Source organism: Rhinopithecus roxellana, chromosome 8, assembly GCF_007565055.1.
Source record: "Rhinopithecus roxellana isolate Shanxi Qingling chromosome 8, ASM756505v1, whole genome shotgun sequence".
NCBI classification, from domain to species: Eukaryota; Metazoa; Chordata; class Mammalia; order Primates; family Cercopithecidae; genus Rhinopithecus; species Rhinopithecus roxellana.
The window spans coordinates 58,942,618-58,963,939 of NC_044556.1; the positions used below are offsets into that span (position 1 = coordinate 58,942,618).

The window sequence follows — 21,322 nt, forward strand, 5'->3', positions numbered from 1 at the left end:
ACTGCAGCCTCCGCCTCCTGGGTTCAATGAATTCTCCTGCCTCAGTCTCCTGAGTAGCTGGGACTATAGGCGCATGCTGCCACACCCAACTAATTTTTGTATTTTTAGTAGAGACAGGGTTTCACCACGTTGGCCAGAATGGTCTTGATCTCTTGACCTTGTGATCTGCCCACCTCGGCCTCCCAAAATGCTGGAATACAGGCGTGAGCCACCACACCCCTCCCATCCCAAATTTCTTACATTTATATTGTAGCATTCAAAATTACTGCCTTTTAATTTAATTAATCACTGCCTTTTAATTTAATTACTGCTTGTGTGTTAAAGACTATGCTTTAACCAACTCTAATTCTTGTCCTCCTCTTTTCCAGAGCCTAGGACAGTGCTTGGTTCACAAGAGATAATCACTAAATATTTGTGGTTAAATTGATAATATTCAATAAAAATTGTATTACCAACTTTGAGAGCACTGAAATAAGGGGTGATGGAGGATAGCCCCCAACTGCTCTTCCTTTCTCCCCTCCTCCTAAATGCATTTAGCCATCTCCTGTATCATTATTATCTCTTTATTCCATTTCCAACTTGTTTTCAAGAATAGGTGATGAACACCAGTTAATAAAAGAAGAGTCAGGAGCTGAAAATAGGAAACTACACCCTCCCCCCGTCCCCGAGACCACATGTTACAGAAATTATGTGGACACACAGAGAAGATTGGCAGACCCTCAAGAAGAGAAATCGGTGGGGGGGTCTAGGTAGAACAGCTGGTTCTCTCAATCACATGGATTAAGGAAAATCATCATCTCCTTGGTAAGGAAGGAGTGGAATTTCACAGTACAATATTATCAAGCTAAGTAGGGAGTGCTCATGAGAAAACTGTTCACGTGACTCTTTTACAAAACTCAGATTTTGCACTGGTGTAATGTTCTCCATGCAGGGGCAGCAAAGTGCAGTGATGTCTAGTAACCCTCATGATACTTCCCATGCCAGGCCAGCTCCTTGGATAGCTCCTCTTTCCTCTTTCTTCATGAGTCCTGTACTGAACCATTTATTCTGACATGAGAATGTGGGCTTTCAGCATGAATATGTGTCCAGTGACCCGACTTTGGGGCACAATGGTGCCTGGACAAGGCTAAATAGCCTTTGGAACTGAGCTGGCCTCTTTGCAGGGTACTTCCAGAGTGCTTCTGAGGTGTGACCCTGTAAGCTATTTGCTTTCCTGTCACTTATGATTTCCCATTTAAAAGAGGAACATGAATGTGGATTAAGCAAGATTAAATTAATTAAACATTCAGTTTTTAAAATGAAGAAATGAAAACTGATCATCCTAGCAAAATAAATAAATAAATAAATAAATAAATAAATGTATAAATCTTGTCAACAAAGCTACCAAGAAAGGACCCATCTATCTTGTACAGGGTCCCACAGCTAGTAAGTTACTGAGTGAGAACTGGAAGCCAAGTCTGCCTGCACCCAAAACCCATGCTCATAGCCTCTGCACTATATTGTTGCTTTTTGAAGATGGTTCCAGGAAAGTCCAGAAAAGCACAGGTAGAAGTTCCAGGGCAGAGCAAGCCAGGGACACAAGGACAGCTAGGGCCGATTTTGCTGCTAGCAGGATGTGGGCAGGCAGTCCAGGTTCAACCAGGGCACCCTGGACGGGGAGGCTCACTGAGTTCCCTCCCTGTGGACTCCAGCCTTTGGGCTGCTATCATCTGTTCTCTGTCCTCTTGGATCCCTAATTGCAGATACCTGAAGAATGAAAAGCCATTGCAATTTTGTCATGACCCTGAGGGAGGCCACAGTGCAGGTGTCCTGTCTGCCCTGCAGCATCCACAAGGGCCCAAGCTGACAGGGTTGGTGCTGGAGTTTTTACTCCCAAGTCCTTAGGGCCTCTTTTCTGTGAGTGATTGGATTTTTCTTTGCCATAAACAATCTTAAGATTAGTGATATTAAAAAAGTATTAATAATAACCAACCATAAATAATGGATCTATTAACAGGCAATGTGACTCAATGTGTACAGTTATAGAGAGTTTATGGTCTCTGGGGAAACCTATTCTGTCTTTTTTTTTCTCATGATGGGTTTTAATTTTTTTTTTATATGGTCATTCCTTATTATACCCAGATACTCAGTTCTTGCACATGTGAAAAATTTGCCCTCTGTATTTCGTTGAAAAAAATCTGTGTATTAGTGGATGGACCAGCCAAGTTCAAACCTGTGTCAACTAGTTTCCATAGGTACATGGTGTTTTCTCCTCACAAATCCCGCAGAACAATTTTATTTTAAGTTCCTGAAGACAGTGCTTATGTTCCCTGAACCCCAAGTCCTGGATCTATTTCTCATGTGACATAATGTTGAGCTTCTCCATCTTGGTCACTATTGGGAAGGGAGAAGGGACACAGTGAGAGCGACAGAAGGGAATCAAAGCGATTATTTAGAGGTGTTTTTGCAGGTGTACACAGGAAAGAGCAACCAAACCCATCAGAACTCTGTGTTCTAGATCAATTGCCAATAAAACATTGGCCTGGGAGAGTCTCAGTCATTCTGTAACCGTCTCAGAATGTCAGTCCCAGCCACCAGAAAGCACAATGTGGACAAGGAATAGAGCCAAGAGATGGCATTTCTGGTGAGTCTAAAGGCTCGGTGATGTTCTGTCTCACAATAAAATCATTCCTGCATGCATTTGTTGATTCAGCAAACATTTATTGCATGCTAAGCACTTGACATGTAAGGGAGAGCAATTTGGATGGTTTTCTACTCTCACGGAGCCACAATTGACATACTCAACTATTTATCCGAGGGGTTTTACCTTGATACCAAACCTGCAGGACATGAAGCTTGCCCTCCCTGAGAGGGCCCCTCAGAATGTCTTCTAGCTTTTGTTGTGTGTCATGTATTGATGTCCTCCAGACAGGTATCTACTTCCGCATAGCTTTGGGCTTCCCTAACCTGTGCCTCCCATTCCACCTCCCTTTTCTTGGCGGTCCTCTTCTTGATAACCACTTCTCAATTCCCTAAACCCCTCAGCTTCTGAAACTTCTTCCTTCACTCTCTTCTCATACCCTGGCTTGTGCCTGGTCATTGCCCAGAACAGCTTCTCTAAACTTAAAGCACTTCTCTCTAAATCTCTGAACAACTTCCTATACCTTGAACTTTCTAACAGTCTCCTTTTCCCCAGCACTTCCCTCACTTAGGTTCCCTTTCCCAGAACTTATTTCTGTTTTCACTTTTCATCAGCCCATGTCCTGGTCTTCTCTAAGCCTCATACACCAGTTGGGTGGGTCCCTCAGCTTGAACTCTGGCTTTATGGGCCTCTCACATCAGCCTTCTGACTGCAGCCTGAGAAGATCCCACAACTGGGCACGTGGATGCTGCTTACAAATGCAAGTTTTTCTACCCAATGCTGAAAACAGATAGTTTAGTTGTCTTTTTTCAGACTCCCTTTCCTTTTAGTGATTATTTCAGACCTTTACCACTTTTTAGAAGCTTCCAGCCAATCCAGCCTCCTTGCTCATGTTAAGTAACTTTTATCCTCCAAACACAGTAGGTTTCAGGTACGTTCTTCTACCTCCTACTGAAGTCCTTCTCTGCTCTCTCTGGTGCAGTGATCTCTTAATGGGTCTTAATGTCCCATTACTGATCTCCTCCATCCCAAATCCTCCTCAGTGCTGCAGCCAAAATACATACCTCAAATGTGTAACACCCTTCGGTGACCTCCTGTGTCCTGTGGGATAATATCCTTCCTGGCTAAAAAGTTTCCTTTTCCTTTCTTCATGTTCTCACGCCTGTTCATAAAATACTATATTGGGGGGAAAAGTTTTCTTTTTCTTTTCTCCTCTTCCTTCACTCAATTTTCTACATGGAATGAGGAAAATATATTTCTGAATTATGAAACCTGTGTTTGCTAATAGGTTTGTCTTCCCTCAAGCCACACAAAGTCTTTTCTTTTCCAAGGGTAAACTCAGTTGTGCACATCTGGCTCCTGAAGAATGAAGGTAAATGCATAGAACCTTAGATCCCAGTGGCAGTCTAATGTAGCTTCATCAACAGTAAAGATGATATTTTGAAGCTTTTCTGAATTTTGTCCCCATTGCTGTGTCACTTCAGAATCTAAAGAGGGAAGGATGTGAATAGTTAGCATTTACAAACCCATTCATAATAGACCCTCAATTATCTGGCTCTTGTTGCTACTTGCTTATCATCTAGTGTCTTTACTTTCAACATCAGTAACCCCTGGCCCCTGATCACTAAGCAGGCTATAATCCAGTCATTCCGAACTACCTGTGGTTCCTTAAATAAGTAATGTTGTTTCACTTGTCTGCATATGCATGGCAAAATATTTTCCTATTCGGATTCTCCACTTAACTCATCCTAAACCCCTGCTCCAAGTATCATCATTACTGTGAAGTCTTCTCTGATTAGATCCAAACAGAGTAACCATTTCCTCCAAAGTTTCATTTCATTTCTTTTTGTTTTCAAAGATGGAGTCTCATTCTATCACTCAGGCTGAAGTGCAGTGGCCTGATCATAGCTCACTGCAGCCTCAAACTCCTGGGCTCAAGCAATCCTCCCACTTTGGCCTCCCAAAGTGCTGGGATTACAGATATGAACCACCTTGCCTGGCCTCCAAAATTTCTTATACTTTTCTCTATTAACAGCAGTTTTCACATGCTATCACAACTACTAGACCATATACTTTTACAGTGCAAAACTATCCCTTGTTCCTTCATGTACTACCTGGCATTCATGAGTGCTAAAAACTTTTCCTTGAATACAATATTAAGTAAGTGAAGAAATGCGGGATTAAAAATGAATGCTACAATGAACCAAGATTTCTGCTGAGTGACCTGAATATTACAAAGAAGCAAAAATGTCTCACTGTAGAGGAACAATTACCCTGCTTGGCATGCAGGGATTATGTTAGCATACAAAATTGATTGCTTGATCAATCTGGAGTAGAATAGCTCATGAAGCATAGTTGTACTTAATAATATAACAAGACAGAGGGGCTTTAGGGGGTCTTACTGCTTAATCTCTGTCCATAATGTCTTAGACCTACAGACAATTGAGTTCAATGATTGTGATGCCCCTCGCCTCAGGGATCTGTTTCCATCCAGCTTCCAAAGATGGGCATACACCAGCAGAAGCATAGAAAAATAACAAACTTGTATATTGGACCCTCTGCTTAGTACCGAGAAAGCTGGTTTGAAGCCAATAAAGTCAGGCCTATATGCGGAGATTGGCACCATGGATTATGCTTTATGGGGTATGCCTCCAAGGGCAACTCTGCATTTATCCTGTGGCTTCTGGCTTCCAAATTTTCTAGACACTTCCCTCTTGGGTAAAGGAATAAAAATTGACTTACTTCCCTTGCAAACCATCCTTGGAGACTAAGTACTGCCTTGTCTTCTACTGAGAGATGACCGTATTTTTGGTACCTGCCTTTCCTTGTGGGAGATGTTTCCTCTGTTTACATAACAAAAGGGCTATAGCAGAGATGGATAGAGCTGGACTTACAGCAGAACAAAGTCATGACAGCCTGTTTCTGTTTTGTCTTCAGCAATTTTCTGCCAGTTCTGGCCACCTCCCTTCTTCTGGAACATGCTGATTTCAGCAAGTCCAGCTCTGTCAGTTCTGCCTCCCAAGTCTATTGGTTTCTGATCATCTGATAATGCTTTGACCACACTAAGGACCTGTCTTTGTCCCTCCTCTTAATATATTTGGAGCTCAAACTAAATATTGCTGCCCGGGGGCCTCCTTCCAGCCTTGCATTTCAGCTCATCATCTTCAGCTGCCTTGGTCATGGCTCTACTATTCTCCTTGATCCTTGGTGAGTATCTCTGCACCTGCTGGTTTAGGCTTCAGAGTTTTCTGGAACTTTGATTAGGAGAACTTTCTCCCTGTGAACCTGGAACAGATTTAGATGTTTTTCAAGGGTGAGCTTCTCCTTCCTTTCTACATTTGGTAACTAGTCTAATCCTTAAAAAGCCACTGAATCCATACACATTTGTAATTCACTTTATCAGATTTTTTTTCTATTTTCCTATATTTGTAATGACAGAGTAATGATAGTTTATCCCATTTCTCTTTTTACATAAATGTTTCTAAATGTACTATTAGTAAGAAGACAAATGAATGGGCACCAGGTAGCAGCAAGTAGAGCCAGGAAAGGAAGTAGAACTGCAAGACAATCACCTTTCATTGATCATATTGTCTGGTTTCCTCTGAAAAGTGTTTCATATAATTTTTTAAAAAAATTTTCTGCAGTTTCTCATTGCTTAGAGTAATCTAGAGATTAACCTAGTTAATCTGGTGATTGTGGAGCAAAGGAGACCTGGTTTTCAATCCTGCCTTTTTGATTTCTTAGCTTTATGAATTCGTAGGTTACCATACCTCTCTGAAATCTTGCTCTCTCATCTATGAAGTGAGGATAAGATTATGTTCCTCAGAGGTTTTTAGCAGTATTTTTTATAAGATAACTAATATAAAGCATCTAGCAAGGCCTGGTAAGTCCCTACACTAATCAATCACATCCACTTTTATGTCTTGATGACCTACTGCACCACCAAAGCCCATGCAAGCCTCTCAACAGGACACTTTTGTGTTCAATGTAAGGGACTGACCACATCTTAAACATCCATACACCCCCCACACCACTCAACGGCTAGTCCTGCCCCTCATGGATATACTACTAGGTCTTCCAGGCTCATGCTTCATGAAGCCTTTCTGGTCCATGCCTTCTGCAGTTACCCACCCTACTGCAGAGCTTCAGAGTCACTTACTGGACATATCATGTTTGCACCTGCATATCAGGCTCGCCAGGCTCACTTTCCTTCACATGTACACATGCTGGGGTGGTGGTTATGCAATTTTTCCCATTATGTATAATATAACCTTGAGTTTTGGACGGTTGCAGAGAAGGCCTCATTGAGTCTGAGAGTGGTCACATTCTAAAGATTAAGGGAATGAGGGTAATGAGAAGTTATTTGGAAACCAAGGAAAGAAAATATTCCAGGGTAAACCACTTGAATCTGCCTGAAAAACTGTAGGCTGGAGGTCCAAAGATATTTGCTCCTTCCGAAAAATCCTGTAAGATGGGGGAGGTGGGTGTTTTGCAGTTGAAAACGCATAGGCCTCAGTGACTTCTGAAGGTTACAGGGTTCAGGACTCTCTACAGCATTAGGAGGGACCTTATGGAGAAAGGAGTCCAAATATACAGAGATCCTGTAGGAAGAATCTCCCATGTGTTAAAGACAGGCTGCTGCTGGAATCTGGAGGTTTGGAACTACATATAGAGCCACTTTCTGAGCTATTCATCTAAATCAGCTAAAACAGCCTGCAAGCTGATAATGAGGTTTATAATTTTAAATGGTAGGAAAAAAACAAAAGAAAAATAATATTTTATGACACATGAAAATGACAAGAAATTTAAATTTCAGTGTCTAATAAATAAAGGTTTAATGTAGCATAGCCATCTTCATTTGCATACATACATGAGACTGTCCTCAGGCTACAATGGCAGAGCTGAGTGGTTGCAACAGACACTATATGGCCCACAAAACTGAAAATATTACTGTCTGGCCTTTTACAGTAAGAGTTTGCTTACCTGGTCTAAATGCTGTGCCAATGAACACAGGCATATCCTGCCCCTTTGCCCTACTTTCTGCACTGCTCACCGTGGCATCTTTATCTCCCCTGGCCAGTGCATCTTCCCAGTGGCCTCCAGCACTCTTTCTTGTTGTGCCAAGAGGCTGCATCACCACACTTTTACTTCAGGCAGTAATAACCAATCAATCTAATTGACTAGAATAGAAAACCAATCTATCCACCACCGTGTGTGAAGGAAACAGGCTGAACCAGTTAGCTGTGGTAGAATTGGTCTCTGTGATTTCTAGCCAGTGTCCCTGTGTCCTTGGAAGATGGTCATCCCAGAAGAAGGTCCCAACAGGACTGACATTGGAGGTGCTGCATCTACCACTCTTGTCTCACACGGTTCTGCGAAGGCTTTCTAGAGAGTCGTGTTCTTTGAATAAAGTCTTGGAAATTGACCTCACTCATTTCCTTCTTTCTTCACCAGCCATTTGCACCAGACCTGCATTCCTAGGTAAGATTTTTGGGGGTTTCTGAGAGGGAGGCCTCAAGCTCAGGAGAGGGGAAATTTTGAAACTTCTTGAGCCACAGAGAAAGACTGGTTCAAAACAGGCCCAGCACATTTCCTTTCTGGCTTCCTACCTCACCCAGTCAGTCTTGTGTGGGCAGATTTCCACCCCCAGAATTTAGAAGGGTTTGGGTGGTTTACCCTGGCAGGGCACCTGTCCCTACTTGGTTTCTGTGGCCACTTGGCCAGCATCCAAGTAAGAGCTAGGTTCATTTCAGGTCTAGAATGCACTTCACTGCCTTATGGGCATACTTGAAAAATGAACTTCCTTTCGGTTTCTTCCTGTTGGTTTCCAGTATATCCAGGTCCCCCTGCCAGGCTTAATGGTATCTTTGTTTGAATTAGAAATGCATTGTTGCTTGCAGCACATAGCTTGACCAGCAGAGTATAGGCTGGATTTCCTGCTCAGGGAGTCTTTGGGTAATGCACAAATTGTAAACCCAAGGAAAAAGTGCACAGAGAGAATGAGTTTATAGAAGGGGAGGCTACAGGTTGTGGATTATCCGTTTCTTGCATATTATCCCTCCAGTCTCCCTTTCTGCTTGATCATAGAGACTTTACCAGAGAGGGGCAGCCAGAAACACTGCTATTGGTGTGGAGAATTCTATACCCTGATGGATGCAACCTTCCTGGGTTCTCATCTGGACATTCAGATTATTATTTTCTCAACCCTTCTGTTTTTATCAAGCTGAATTTCTTGTTTTAAAAATGTTTGTTTTTTAATTTATTTCTTCTTTCCCTGAATTTCTTGTTTACGTATTTTTTGTTTTTTTTTAAATTTATTTCTTCTTTCCCATGGCTATTTCAGTCTTCTACCCCATAGAAAATGAAAACTGATTAAAAATTGAGAATTTTGTAATCAGCAAGGAAAGAAAATATACTGTTAATCCTGATAGCTAGTATTTCCTGTAGTATGCAATAATGCCAATCCAAACTCTAATCTCAGATACAATGACCCCAAAATTATTTATGGTTCATGCTACTCGTGAAGATCAAAAACATTTTTGGGTAACTGCTCTTAAATTATATTTTTATCCAGATCTATGAGCCTTAAACTCAGTTGTGTGAAAATGAAAACTTTTCTTAGTTTTTATGGTTTATATAAAAGCCTTATTTTTTATGGTTAACTTTTAATTGCTATCTATAGCCTCCATTTTTATATATATTTTCCCAAAAAAATTTAAGGAAGAAAAGGAAAGAAACAAACAAACAAAAAAAAAATGCATGAACTAAACATAAACTTCCTGATGCAGTTTAAAATTAGCCAGGTTAGAGTTTTCTCACTAAACTACTTCTCTTGGATTGATTCTAAACTCTGGGGAGTTTGTGTGCAGTTGAGACAAGGCAGTCTGTGGGAAATCTGGTCCTCAGCAGTCATATTCCATCCATGCATGCAATCTGGGTCATCCCATGTGAACCATGTTGGCCCTTATTAAGCTGTTCATCTTCCAATAGGCCATAGACTTCCAGTCCAAACGTGGCCTCTCCTGGTGCACCAGAACTCTGTCAGCTAACTGTCTCTCTCCATGTAAACATGGCAAATTCAGCCTCTGCTATATTGCTCTGAGGCTGCAGGAGGCTTGGTGGGATTGCCAAGATTAATATAAGCTTCCTGAGGGCAGCAATGCTATCTCTCTTGTTCATCGCTGTTCTCTGAGTTCACTAAAAACCAAACAAACAAAACAGAAATATAGTACTCACCTAACAAGTGTTTGCTGTCTAATAGGCTCTTCCCTGGTCTCCCTACACAGCCATCTCTACTCTCCTTGCACGTCTTGGTGGAAGGAAGATAATTTCTGTTAGTCTTTTCTTTTTCTCTCTTTTTTCAAGATGGAGTGTCGCTGTTGCCCAGGCTGGAGTGAAGTGGCATGGTCTCAGCTCACTACAACCTCCGACTCCTGGGTTCAAGCGATTTCTGGCTAATTTTTGTATTTATTTATTTATTTATTTATTTATTTATTTATTTTAGTAGAGACAGGGTTTCACCATGTTGTCCAGGCTGATTTTAAACTCCTGACCTCAAGTGATCCACTTGACTCAGCCTCCCAAAGTGCTAGGATTACAGGCATGAGCCATCGCACCTCACTTCTGTTAGTCTTTTCTACTTCCAGAGTTCTAGACATGAAACTGAACCAAGTCCTAGATTTCTCACAACTTATCTGGAGTTTCCATGGATCCTCTCTTATGCTTCTAGTCCGTAGAATTAGATCAAACTCTTGGGGCTCTGAGACTCTGACTCTTCCCTCTCCCAGTGCTCTGTATTTCTTCTGAGGTGGGTACTCGAACAAGGAACAATTTTATAGGAAGCAGCAAGGATGGGCATGGATTGGCCACTGAGAGTGAGAGATAGTTAGGTTGTTCAGCCTGAATTATAGACACTCTGCCTCAATCTGGCTGCCATGGAGAGAGACAGAGTCAAGAAGGAGAAAAACACAACAGATATTCTCTTTACACCTCTGTTCGGGTCCGGGGTTTCCTCTTTTGGACAATGTAGCCATAGGACCACCACTTTCATGAGGATGATTGTCCTCATCTGTGAAATAATGGGGTGGACTTTGTGATCTCTTTAGGTCCTTCTGATTCTGACCTCCAGAGAATCTAAAACTCTGCTGGATCTTCAACCAACCTCTTTTCCTTAATCTTCAATCTGATAATGCCAGCAGTCATGTCCAGGTATCTTGAAGTAGAGTTTCTTGGCAGGGTACCATTAAGGCTGTAGCAGAACCAGAACTCAGAGATGGAGTTCTGAAGCTCCTCTTCCTCGCCTTTTCTTCTGATCCCTCATTTCTAGTTCCCCAACACTCTACACCATTTGAATGGTGGAAGAGTCCCAGATTGACTGAGTACATACCTAAGGACCCTCTGAGCTCCTCTCAGGTCTCTAGCTATAACCTATCTCTTTGCAGCGTCTCCATCTGGAGTGCGGTTGGTGGGGGGCCTCCACCGCTGTGAAGGGCGGGTGGAGGTGAAACAGAATGGCCAGTGGGGCACCGTGTGTGATGATGGCTGGGACATTAAGGATGTGGCTGTAGTATGCCGGGAGCTGGGCTGTGGAGCTGCCAACGGAACCCCCAGTGGTATTTTATATGAGCCACCAGCAGAAAACGAGCAAAAGGTCTTCATCCAAGAGGTCGGTTGCACAGGAACAGAAGATACACTGGCTCAATGTGAGCAAGAAGAAGCTTACAATTGTTTACATAATGAAGATGCTGGGGCATTGTGTGAGAGTGAGTATGTCAGGGGCCCCAGACCACTTACCAGCTGCCATACCCCTCGTGGCCACTCTTATTTGTCTTCACTCCCCACCATAGACTTTCATACAATGGCTAATTGGCCCCTCACCCCCCACATTTCACACTTTCCCAATTGTCAGTGCTGTAGATAAACAATATCTTCATCTGGAACTGCTATTTCTACTTGATTGAGCAAATACTTTTAACTTAGTTTCAATCTATACGAGAACTTGTTTCTCTTGTTTACACACATGCCAACATGCACTAAACATTTGTTGAATAGAGTATCTTGTATCTGGAGCTGGGCATGGAGTTATGGGGGAAGAAATGAGCTCACAAAGTATAATGTATGCTTTTTAAAAAATAGTCTCAGTTTTCCAGGAGTTTATCTTCTAGTCAGGTAGACAGGACATACTCATAGGAAACTAACACAATCTAATAGGTGGATAGATGATAGAGAGATACATAGACAAAGAGATCTGTGTTCCTTTACTTCCCCCCATATACTTGCTTTCTATGTATGAATAGTCTCTTCTCTTTTGTTCATTAGACAGCGATGTGACTGAGGAGCTAGTCCATGACTCCTCTTTCTTTGTCTCCCCACAGAATTTGTTTCTAGAGAAACAGTCACCTTTTGCCTTGACATTGAAGACTCAGTCCTATTTTTTAGAAAGATTGAGGGTTGGGAGCACTAATCTGATATATTTAGTTTGCAGCGCCAACAATGAACCAAAAGGCATTTGGTGTTGGACATATCTTGTATGTTATTGCATTTATTTTTAAAAGTCTATACAAGATCTCTTGTGAGGATCAAATGACAACTTGAACGTGAAAACAATTTGAAAAACTAAAATGCTACAGAAATGATAATGATTCAACTTGGAATTTGGAAACTACATTTTCTTCATTAATTCCCTCATTCATTCTTTCAGCAGGCATCTATGAGGCAGTGTTAAGCACTTTAGCATGCCTTGTACTGAACACCAAGAACTGAGAGATGGGTCCATTGGGCCCCCTTTACTGAGAAGACCATGTTCTGGCAGGGAACAGACACACTCTCTTTCTTTCCCCTCAGACCCAGAGAGCCCTTTCTCCCCAGTCCCAGAGAATGTCAGGCTGGCTGATGGCCCTGGGCATTGCAAGGGACGCGTGGAAGTGAAGTACCAGAACCAGTGGTATAGTGTGTGCCAGACAGCCTGGAGCCTCCGGGCCGCAAAGGTGGTGTGCCGGCAGCTGGGATGTGGGAGGGCTGTACTGACTCAAAAACGCTGCAACAAGCCTGCCCAGGGCCAAAGATCCATGTGGCTGAGCCAGATGTCATGCTCAGGACGAGAAGCAACCCTTCAGGATTGCCCTTCTGGGTCTTGGGGGAAGAGCACCTGCATCCATGATGAAGACACGTGGGTCGAATGTGAAGGTAATGCCTGTGCATCCAGAGACTAGGTTTATTTATGGATTTAATTATGTGGAATCTCATTCAAACAGTATTTACAAAGAGCTACTCATGCACCAAAGGACCATTGCAAACTTATTTAACTGGGCAGATAACTAATTCCTTTGTTTTTGAAATGGATATAATAATAATAAATTTTGTATCTGAAAATGCTTTAAATATTAAGCACTATATTAATATGAACTCTTATTATTTTGAATTCTATATTGTAGGAACAAGGCACATCTTTCTATATATCTGTTAAGTTCTTCAATTTTTAAAACTTATTAGAATGTCATTTATAAATATTAGATTTATAAAATAGATGGGGAAGTGAAAAGATCCTTGTGAGGGAAGCCGACCTGGACAACAGGGGTTAGAACCTGATGGAGAGCTAGAGAAGGAGCTCTGATCACAGAAATACAGGTGGAAAGTTTCAAATGTGCTTATGGGGGTGGTGAGGATGTAGATGATCTTCTTGGCCAGTTGCAGTGGCTCACGCCTATAATACCAGCACTTTGGGAAGCCAAGGTGGGAGGAGCACTTGAGCCCAAGAGTTTGAGACTAGACTGAGCAACATACGTAGAACCCTGTCTCCTAAAAAATAAAATAAAAAAAAAAAGCTGAACTTGGTGGCATGCACCTGTAGTCCCAGCTACTCAGGAGGCTGAGGTGGGAGGATCACTAGGGCCCTCGAGGTTGAGGCTGCAGGGAGTGGTGATCACACCACTACATTCCAGCCTGGGCAACAGAGTGAGATGATATCTCAAAACAAACAAAGAATACAAAATGAAAATATTTTAAAAATAAATGATCTATTTTTCTCCTTTCCCTTCCTGTCTCCAACCTCTGACTTCCTCCCCCATCATGCAGATCCCTTTGACTTGAGACTAGTAGGAGGAGACAAGCTCTGCTCTGGGCGACTGGAGGTGCTGCACAAGGGTGTATGGGGCTCTGTCTGTGATGATAATTGGGGAGAAAAGGAGGACCAGGTGGTATGCAAGCAACTGGGCTGTGGAAAGTCCCTCTCTCCGTCCTTCAAAGACCGGAAAAGCTATGGCCCTGGGGTTGGCCGCATCTGGCTGGATGATGTTCATTGCTCGGGAGAGGAGCAGTCCCTGGAGCAGTGCCAGCACAGATTTTGGGGATATCACGACTGCACCCACCAGGAAGATGTGGCTGTCATCTGCTCAGGTAAGTCCTATAGATGGAGAGTTCATAAGGGCTGGCAAGGAGAATGATAAAGGAGGAGGAAATGATGGGGGTGTACTCTGGGGAAAAGGGTATCTCCACAAGCGCCATGAAGCTACTCATAGTCATCACCTGCTCTATAAGTACTTCCAGGGATATGGCTGGAAGTCCAGGTCCTGTGGTGGGTTTCATTCCTGGGGCTGGTGTGTAGAGGTAGGGCTGACACTATACAGGTATTGATTGTGAGAACATACAGGTATTGAATGTAAAAACAAGAGGTGTTTTGAAAATTATTTGATCAACATCTTTATACTAAACATAAAGTGAAAGTTGGAGAAACTAAGCAACTCTTCAAAATCATTAAAACTGCTTTCAAATCATATAGTAGAATCATAATAAACAGTCTTTACTCTCAACCCAAGGTTATTCTCTTAGATGACCCTAACCTTGAAACTCTAAGTTAAACTATGAAAGATGGTTCTACCTCATTCTATTTGTCATCACTCCTAGATTTTAAATTAGTCTGTGAGAGTGGAACTACGGTAGAGGGCTTTTTGAGAATGCCCATGAGAGAGTCTTATCAGAGAGACCACAATACCAGCCCTGAACTACAGACCTCTTCAGGAGATTGAAGGAAGAAGCCCTGTCCCAATTTGGTTAAAAAATGCAAGTGCAGCCCCTGGGTGGCTGACTCAAAAAAGCCTCGGGTCTGAAGCCCCATTATGTAATCCATGTGGGGCTACTTGGTTAAACCACTGACTCTGGAACTAGATAAGAACTGATAGTTGATCAAGGAATATGGGAAGCAGTTAGTGCCCAGAGAAGAATAAATTTAACTGCAGGAGGCTAGGGTTTGACCCTGCTGCTGCTGCTTTGAAGCTGTGTAATGTTAATCACTTAACTCCTCTGAACCTAAGTGTTTTCATGGGTAAAATAGAAAGACGCTTGTCTAGTTTACCTCAAAGACTTTGTGATTATGTGAGGATAAGATATGTTAATAGATATCAGTACTGTTTGTGACTCACATGGAGCTAGCTGAGTAAGTCCCTGGGATACTGCACCAGGTTCTGGCCTGGCTCACATCAGTGTGGGATCTGTACATAGCTTAGCTCTTTTTCCTGTGTTGAGCCCCAGACTTCTTCCTTAGCTAATGTGAGTTTCAAGTGAATAATTCCTTCCTGGCCTTTATACCCACCCTTACTGCATTTTCCTCTTCTCTTTACAGGATAGTATCCTGGTGTTCTTGATGCTTGACCTGGCCCCACTAGCCCTACCTGCCCTCTGCTTGTTCTCCTGAGCCCTGATTATCCTTGTACTCATTCTGGGGTTCAGGCTTGAGCCACTACTCCCTCATCCCCTCAGGAGTCTGAATACTGGGCTTATGCCTTGCTCTCAGGGACAAGCAGCTCCCATTGCTGCCTGTAGATGTGAGCTGTTGAGTTCCCTCTTGCTGGGGAAGATGAGCTTCCACGTGTCCTGCGCTCACCTCTGACCACTTGACGTTGGTTCTGGCCTTTCATGCCTCTTCCCAAGCTTCCTGGAATCATCAGACCTGCCACTTTGACCGAATGTGCAGACCATTTTTAAGGCAAGATCTATGTCTGCAAACAACATTAAAGGAATGAAACAATGAAAGGAACATTTGAAGGAAAATGTGGGTAGACATTTTCTTGAAACTTGGGGAAAAGCTTAGAATTCTTGTGATTGAACTACTTTTTGTCTCCTCAAGCTTCAGGTGATCATAATAGTAACACCCTACTATTCTGTTATTTCTTAGTGTAAGTAGACAATTCTTTCAGGAGCAGAGCAGTGTCCTATAATCCTAGACCTTTTCATGACATTTAAAAAACGATGTTTCATCCTCTGATTTCCCCAGTAAAAATCTTTGTTGTCCATCCCTGTACAACCTGCCAACATGGTTGACGTTTAACGAGAGGGATGTCAAAGATACATTTTACTTTATTCAAAGAAAAATAATTGGTTACTGGTAAAAGGTCAAGAAAGAGGCAGAAAGAGGTCAGGGAGGGATAAAGTTGTGTCTTATGCCAAGCGAAAGTGAATTAACTGAGTCTTTGGGGCCTGTAAGCTTGAGGCAAGGCAGAAATAAGAGAATCAAGACTTGATTGTAAAAATTGACAACTTTAGACTCTGAGGCTAGACTGAGTACTTATTATATGGCTACATTTACACATTTACACTTATATAATAAATCAGATTTCACAGTCTCAACAGTTGCTTCTCTGTGTGATATGCTCTTTCTGCACACGGAGAAGCAGCTGTGTCAGATTCTCCATGGCAGTCTCCCATACAGGGTTAAGTAGAAGAGAACTTTCCAGCAAATACAACTATATGTGTAAAAAGCTGTCCTCTGGGTGTGGAACAGTCTCCCGGTCTATTTCTGCTCCAGCCTGTGTTCCCAAAGTCAATTCTGCTGCCCCTGCACTTCAGGCTAACACATGTCTGATAAGCCAACTCTGATGCCGTGCCTGTATCCGACATTTTTTTGCTTTTTCTTCTAACCAGTGCGTTTATGTTTCTAACCCAGAATCACACTGGTCTCTGGCTCCTTACTCAATTAATTCTGTCAAAACAGCTCAACAGTCAAGGAAAGACAGAGAGTGGGAGGAGGGGTGCAGTGGGACGGGAGGCGAATGGGAGGGAGAGAGCCCAACACTTGGCTGGGAGTCCGGAGGCAAAACTGTGATTCCCTAAGTCACTACCTGTCCTAGAGGATTCATTCTTAAGGCACTAGATTTTAACGAAGGATGAAAAACACTGACGAGAGAATGAATCTCTGACATTGTGAAGCTGAAATGGTGGAATAACTGGGTTCTCTGAAAAAAGAGTCCCTAAGGAAATGCATGGAACTGATACTATTTGCTGACAGACTTGTCCACTCATTAGGTTCAGGGCATGCTTGTCATGTTTACCCTCATTATGCAGATATGAAATGTGAGACAGATTGCTTACAGAAAGAGCTAGACTCTTGAATACTGGCTATGGGATCCCATGACTGCTAATGACACTGGAGTGTGTTTCTGCATCCTAACCCGCGGTTCCATTGTAGTTCAATTTGTTTAATAAATATTTAAAAACTAGCAGAGAAAAATAGGTAGAGAAACCTAGCTTCAGAGAAGGGAAGAAAATGCTTTAGCACATGGATCAGAGAATCAGAGGAAGCCCTTCCACAGAGATACATGAGTAAGAATGAAACAGATGCTCAGAGGGGAACATAGATGAAACACACAGAAAACCCAGAAAGTATTTTTGGTTTCTCATTCTTGTCTCTTCCTGGGGTCAAATGGCATTCCTGGCCTTGAGTTCTGCGACAAACTTCTGTATTGTACATAATAATTTTTTTTGAAGTTTTTGATTGACTTATGTTGGTTTTTGTACTTCCAACCAAAAGAACCCCAGATAACATATTTATTTTAAATTCATAAAATGATAATTCATTAATTTTTTGTAAGGGTGAGTAGCTAAACCCAGTTATTACTAATGAATACACTCTCATTGCATTTGTAAAATCATGTTTATGGATCTGAAAAGATAAGGACCAGGGGCTATAAACACAGGCCTATTTCTATTTCTATTACTCCAAGATATTACTTTTGTGTGGACCTGGTTGTATAAATGCCCAATAATTCTTTTACAAAGGTGACATTTAAAGCTCATGGCCTCCACATTAAAACACAGATCAATTAAAGGTCTAGTGAAGGTGGTTTATAGAAGATAGGCAAATCAGAACTGACAGCGAGTCATGCTTCCTGTTTCCTCTGTTGGAAAAGCCCTCTTCAACTTTGTTACCTGATGAACTTTCAATTATTCTCAATGTCTCATTTCTCTGTTAAAATGTAATTTAAATCAGGTTATAATCCTGCTAAAGGGCCTTTGAGAGCTTCTTATTGCACACGAGTTAAATGTAAGCTTCTTACTTTGACTTAAATGCCTGTGCATGATCTGGTCCCTGCCTACTCCTTCAACCTCATCTCATGTTACTGTTGTCCTCTAACAACACATTCCCTCCACATGGGCTTTCTCTCCTTTCCTCTAACACATCAGATTTACTAAATTGTGGTAAGTCTTCCAGAGGAGCAGATTTTTTGGAGAGGAGCTATCAGAAGCTCTGTTTAGACATGTTAAGTCTAATACCTATTAGATCTCCATGTGGAGATAAAAGTTTAGAGGAGTGGTCTGGGCTTGGATACATAACCTGGGAAACCATTGCGCATGCATAGTATTCAAAGCCATTAGACTAAAGGATTTCAGTCCCAAGAAAATGAGTGAGACAGAAAAAGAGAGGAGATCCAAGAACAGAGCCTCAGAGAACCAACATTTAATCCAACTTTAGCTTGGATTCCCTTGAAACAAGGATTTAGGTGCAGATTTTTTATTAGGTCATAATTTCAGGAAACACTTATGAGAGACTGAGGAAGGTTAGTAGGAAAGAAATAAAATTCAATAAAGCGAGCATTAATAAGTTGGTTACTGCTAGGGGCAACCGAGTCTCCATCTCACTGGGGGTCTTCTGAGGCACTGTGTAAAAATTATTTCAAAATATTCTCATCAAGGAATGAGTAAGCTGAAGTATTTATCTACCAAATCTCATATCCCATTGATTGAGAGTTGCTCCTGTTGGTGTTAAACCTTGTGTATGGGCTGAGTGAACTCCTGAGTAACAGTGAAAATTACAGGTAGAAAAGCTAAGACACATGGACACTTGAGTGGGGAAGCTGTCAGCATGCATAAGACCTGTCCATCACAGGTGTAGAAGACAGTGAAGTAGGAGTAAGCATGAGACTGGTATATTTAAACCAAATGAAGAAAGTGTTTCAAGAAGGAGATATGTATCGACTGCGTTGTTGGACCAAGTAAGATGAATTGACTATTAGGTTTTGCACCATGGAGTCTACATTTTCTAGATGCACCCTAGAGGTACTCCCCTCTGAGGTCCCACTGTCTTCCTAGGGCATTGCAAGGAAGTGAGACTTCAGTTGTTGCTCCACATAGAACCCAGAACCACTCAATCACTCCTCCTCCACTTACTCTTCATTTCTTCCCTTCCTCCATCAAAGGTTAATTTGAGTTATACTGGGAAATGGTTGAAGCAGAAGCCAAATATAAACCTTCTTCTGGGTTCTAGAAAAAAATGGAACATGAGGAAGAGCTAATAAAGTTGCAATGATAATAAACTAGAAGGGATAATAGCACTTTTAACTACTCTACTATGGGAATTTGCAACTAAGTTATGATTGCCTCTGGACCCCACCTTATGCTGCCTATCCAGATACCTCTGGTTGGGCCCTGTCTTGGTTATTTTTCTCCTCCTTAATACTTTCCCTGAAACTACCTGTGATGAATACTTTCCCTGAAACTACCTGTATGTTCATTTCATGGAGTCATGGGGTGTCCATATATTTGGTTAAACATTATTTTTAGGTGTGTCTGTGAAGATGTTTCCAGATGAGTTAGCATTTGTATCAGTAGACTGAGTAAAGCATGTTGCATTTCCCAGTGTAGGTCAGCATCATTTAATCTGTTGAGTGCCTGAATAGAAGAAAAACACAGAAAAAGGGAGCATTTACTGTCTGCACGACTGCATGAGATGAACATTGATCTTCTTCTGCCCTTGGACTGGAACTTATACTTGGTGCCCCTGATTCTCAGGCCTTCACAGTTGGATCAGAACTTACAACATCAAGTCTAGTTCTCGGGCCGTCAGACGTAGTCTGGAACTACACCACCACCTTTCTTGTGTCTCCACATTGCACACAGCAGATTCCCAGCCTCCATAATTGTGTGTACCAATGTTAAATAAATTGTAACACACACACACACACACACCCCATTTGTTCTGTTTCTGTGAAGAACTCTGACAAAATACAGATTTTGGTACTGAAAGAGATTCTAGAGGAACAGAATTTTAAGGATAAATTTTCTGAATTGGTTATGGGGTTTCTAAAATTGGCTCTATGATCTGATTAGATATAAAAATCCTGGTAACTTTATTTACAATAATAAAGATAGCACTGTTTGTTCATGGCTTGAATTGGTAATAAAGATACAAAAATATACACATTAGATATTCCTAATCAACCACTCATAAGAAGCAAGAAGCTGAGTGACTATGTTTATGATACTTTCAAACATTTTTGGAAAACTAGCAAATGCAATGAGGTTAGCTGGTTACTCTTAATACTACTGGACAAAGTGGTGAAAGAAAAAGAGGAGCTCAGGATTTGAATTCACAGCTCAATTACCACATTAGTCACCTGAAAACTTTTATATGTGCTCTGAAGGGAGACCCTTATCTCCTGTAGCTACAGAGTTGAGATTACTGAAAATCAAATGCTGGATTTTAATTGTGCAACTGGCTAAACTACAAAGCAATTTAACCCCCTGGAACTTCAGCATATCTACCGTTAAAGTGCAGGCACTGATTGGGAAATAATGAGATCCTGTAAGTTAGGATGGGGATGTGTGAGAAAACTCTAAGGAAGCCTAACCACATCTGGCAGAGTGGCATCCACACCCAAGAGGTACTGACCTCTCTATTCCATCTGAGGGACTAAACTTGCATTGCCTGAGGAAACTGTATGGCCTCCCCAGAGTCATAAAAGACAATGTTGATTCTCCTCAGGACCCACTCCTACCCTCCCACCACTTTTCTTTGATTCTAGATCTATAACTATACTCACATTGCAACAGGCCTCTAAAGGTGAATATAAAGAACTGCTTGAGTTTTTCTAACTCAGACAGAAATCTAGGGAACACATGTGGGAATGAATACTAAAGGTATAAGATAATGATGAAAGGAACCTAAGTTTGATTAGGCATAATTTATTGATATGGGCTTATAAAGTATATATTCCTTCTTTAATCTTGCAGCTCAGGAAGGTGAAAAGGGCTCTCGCAGTTTGTTTGATTAGTAGGACAAAACATGGAACAAAAGGTGGCCCACAAAGAGTGAGGCAGCACACACTGCCTTGGTTTAATATAGAAGAAGGGATTCAATGACTTAGGGAAAGTGGACTGTTAAAGAGGTTTTATCATTTAAGACCTACTTACACATACTAGAATGGTTCGGAAGACATACATTTTATCATTAGCTGTGAGAAATAAATTTCTGAGGGGAGCCCTGGCATCTGAAAAACGGTCATCACTCTTCTCTGTAGGTTGGCCTTGCAGTGGAAATTGCAGTCACTGAATTGGGAAATCAAAATGCAATAGGAGTAATTGGATCCCAGGATGGCAGGGGCCAAGTGATAGCATTCAACTGCCAAAGGCTATGTAGATGTGGTTACCAAAGTG

General features: G+C 41.8%; 1 protein-coding gene across 1 annotated transcript; it reads left to right on the forward strand.

Annotated features, from left to right (window-relative positions):
• Nucleotides 1-5,656: 5,656 nt before the first annotated feature.
• On the forward strand, nucleotides 5,657-20,051 carry CD5L (CD5 molecule like). Its single transcript, XM_010381254.2, has 6 exons — nucleotides 5,657-5,827; nucleotides 8,075-8,101; nucleotides 11,062-11,382; nucleotides 12,464-12,805; nucleotides 13,694-14,014; nucleotides 15,237-20,051. Exons 1-6 carry the CDS (start codon nucleotides 5,800-5,802, stop codon nucleotides 15,239-15,241), a joined length of 1,044 nt encoding a protein of 347 aa, XP_010379556.1. The 5' UTR covers nucleotides 5,657-5,799; the 3' UTR covers nucleotides 15,242-20,051.
• Nucleotides 20,052-21,322: the final 1,271 nt, after the last annotated feature.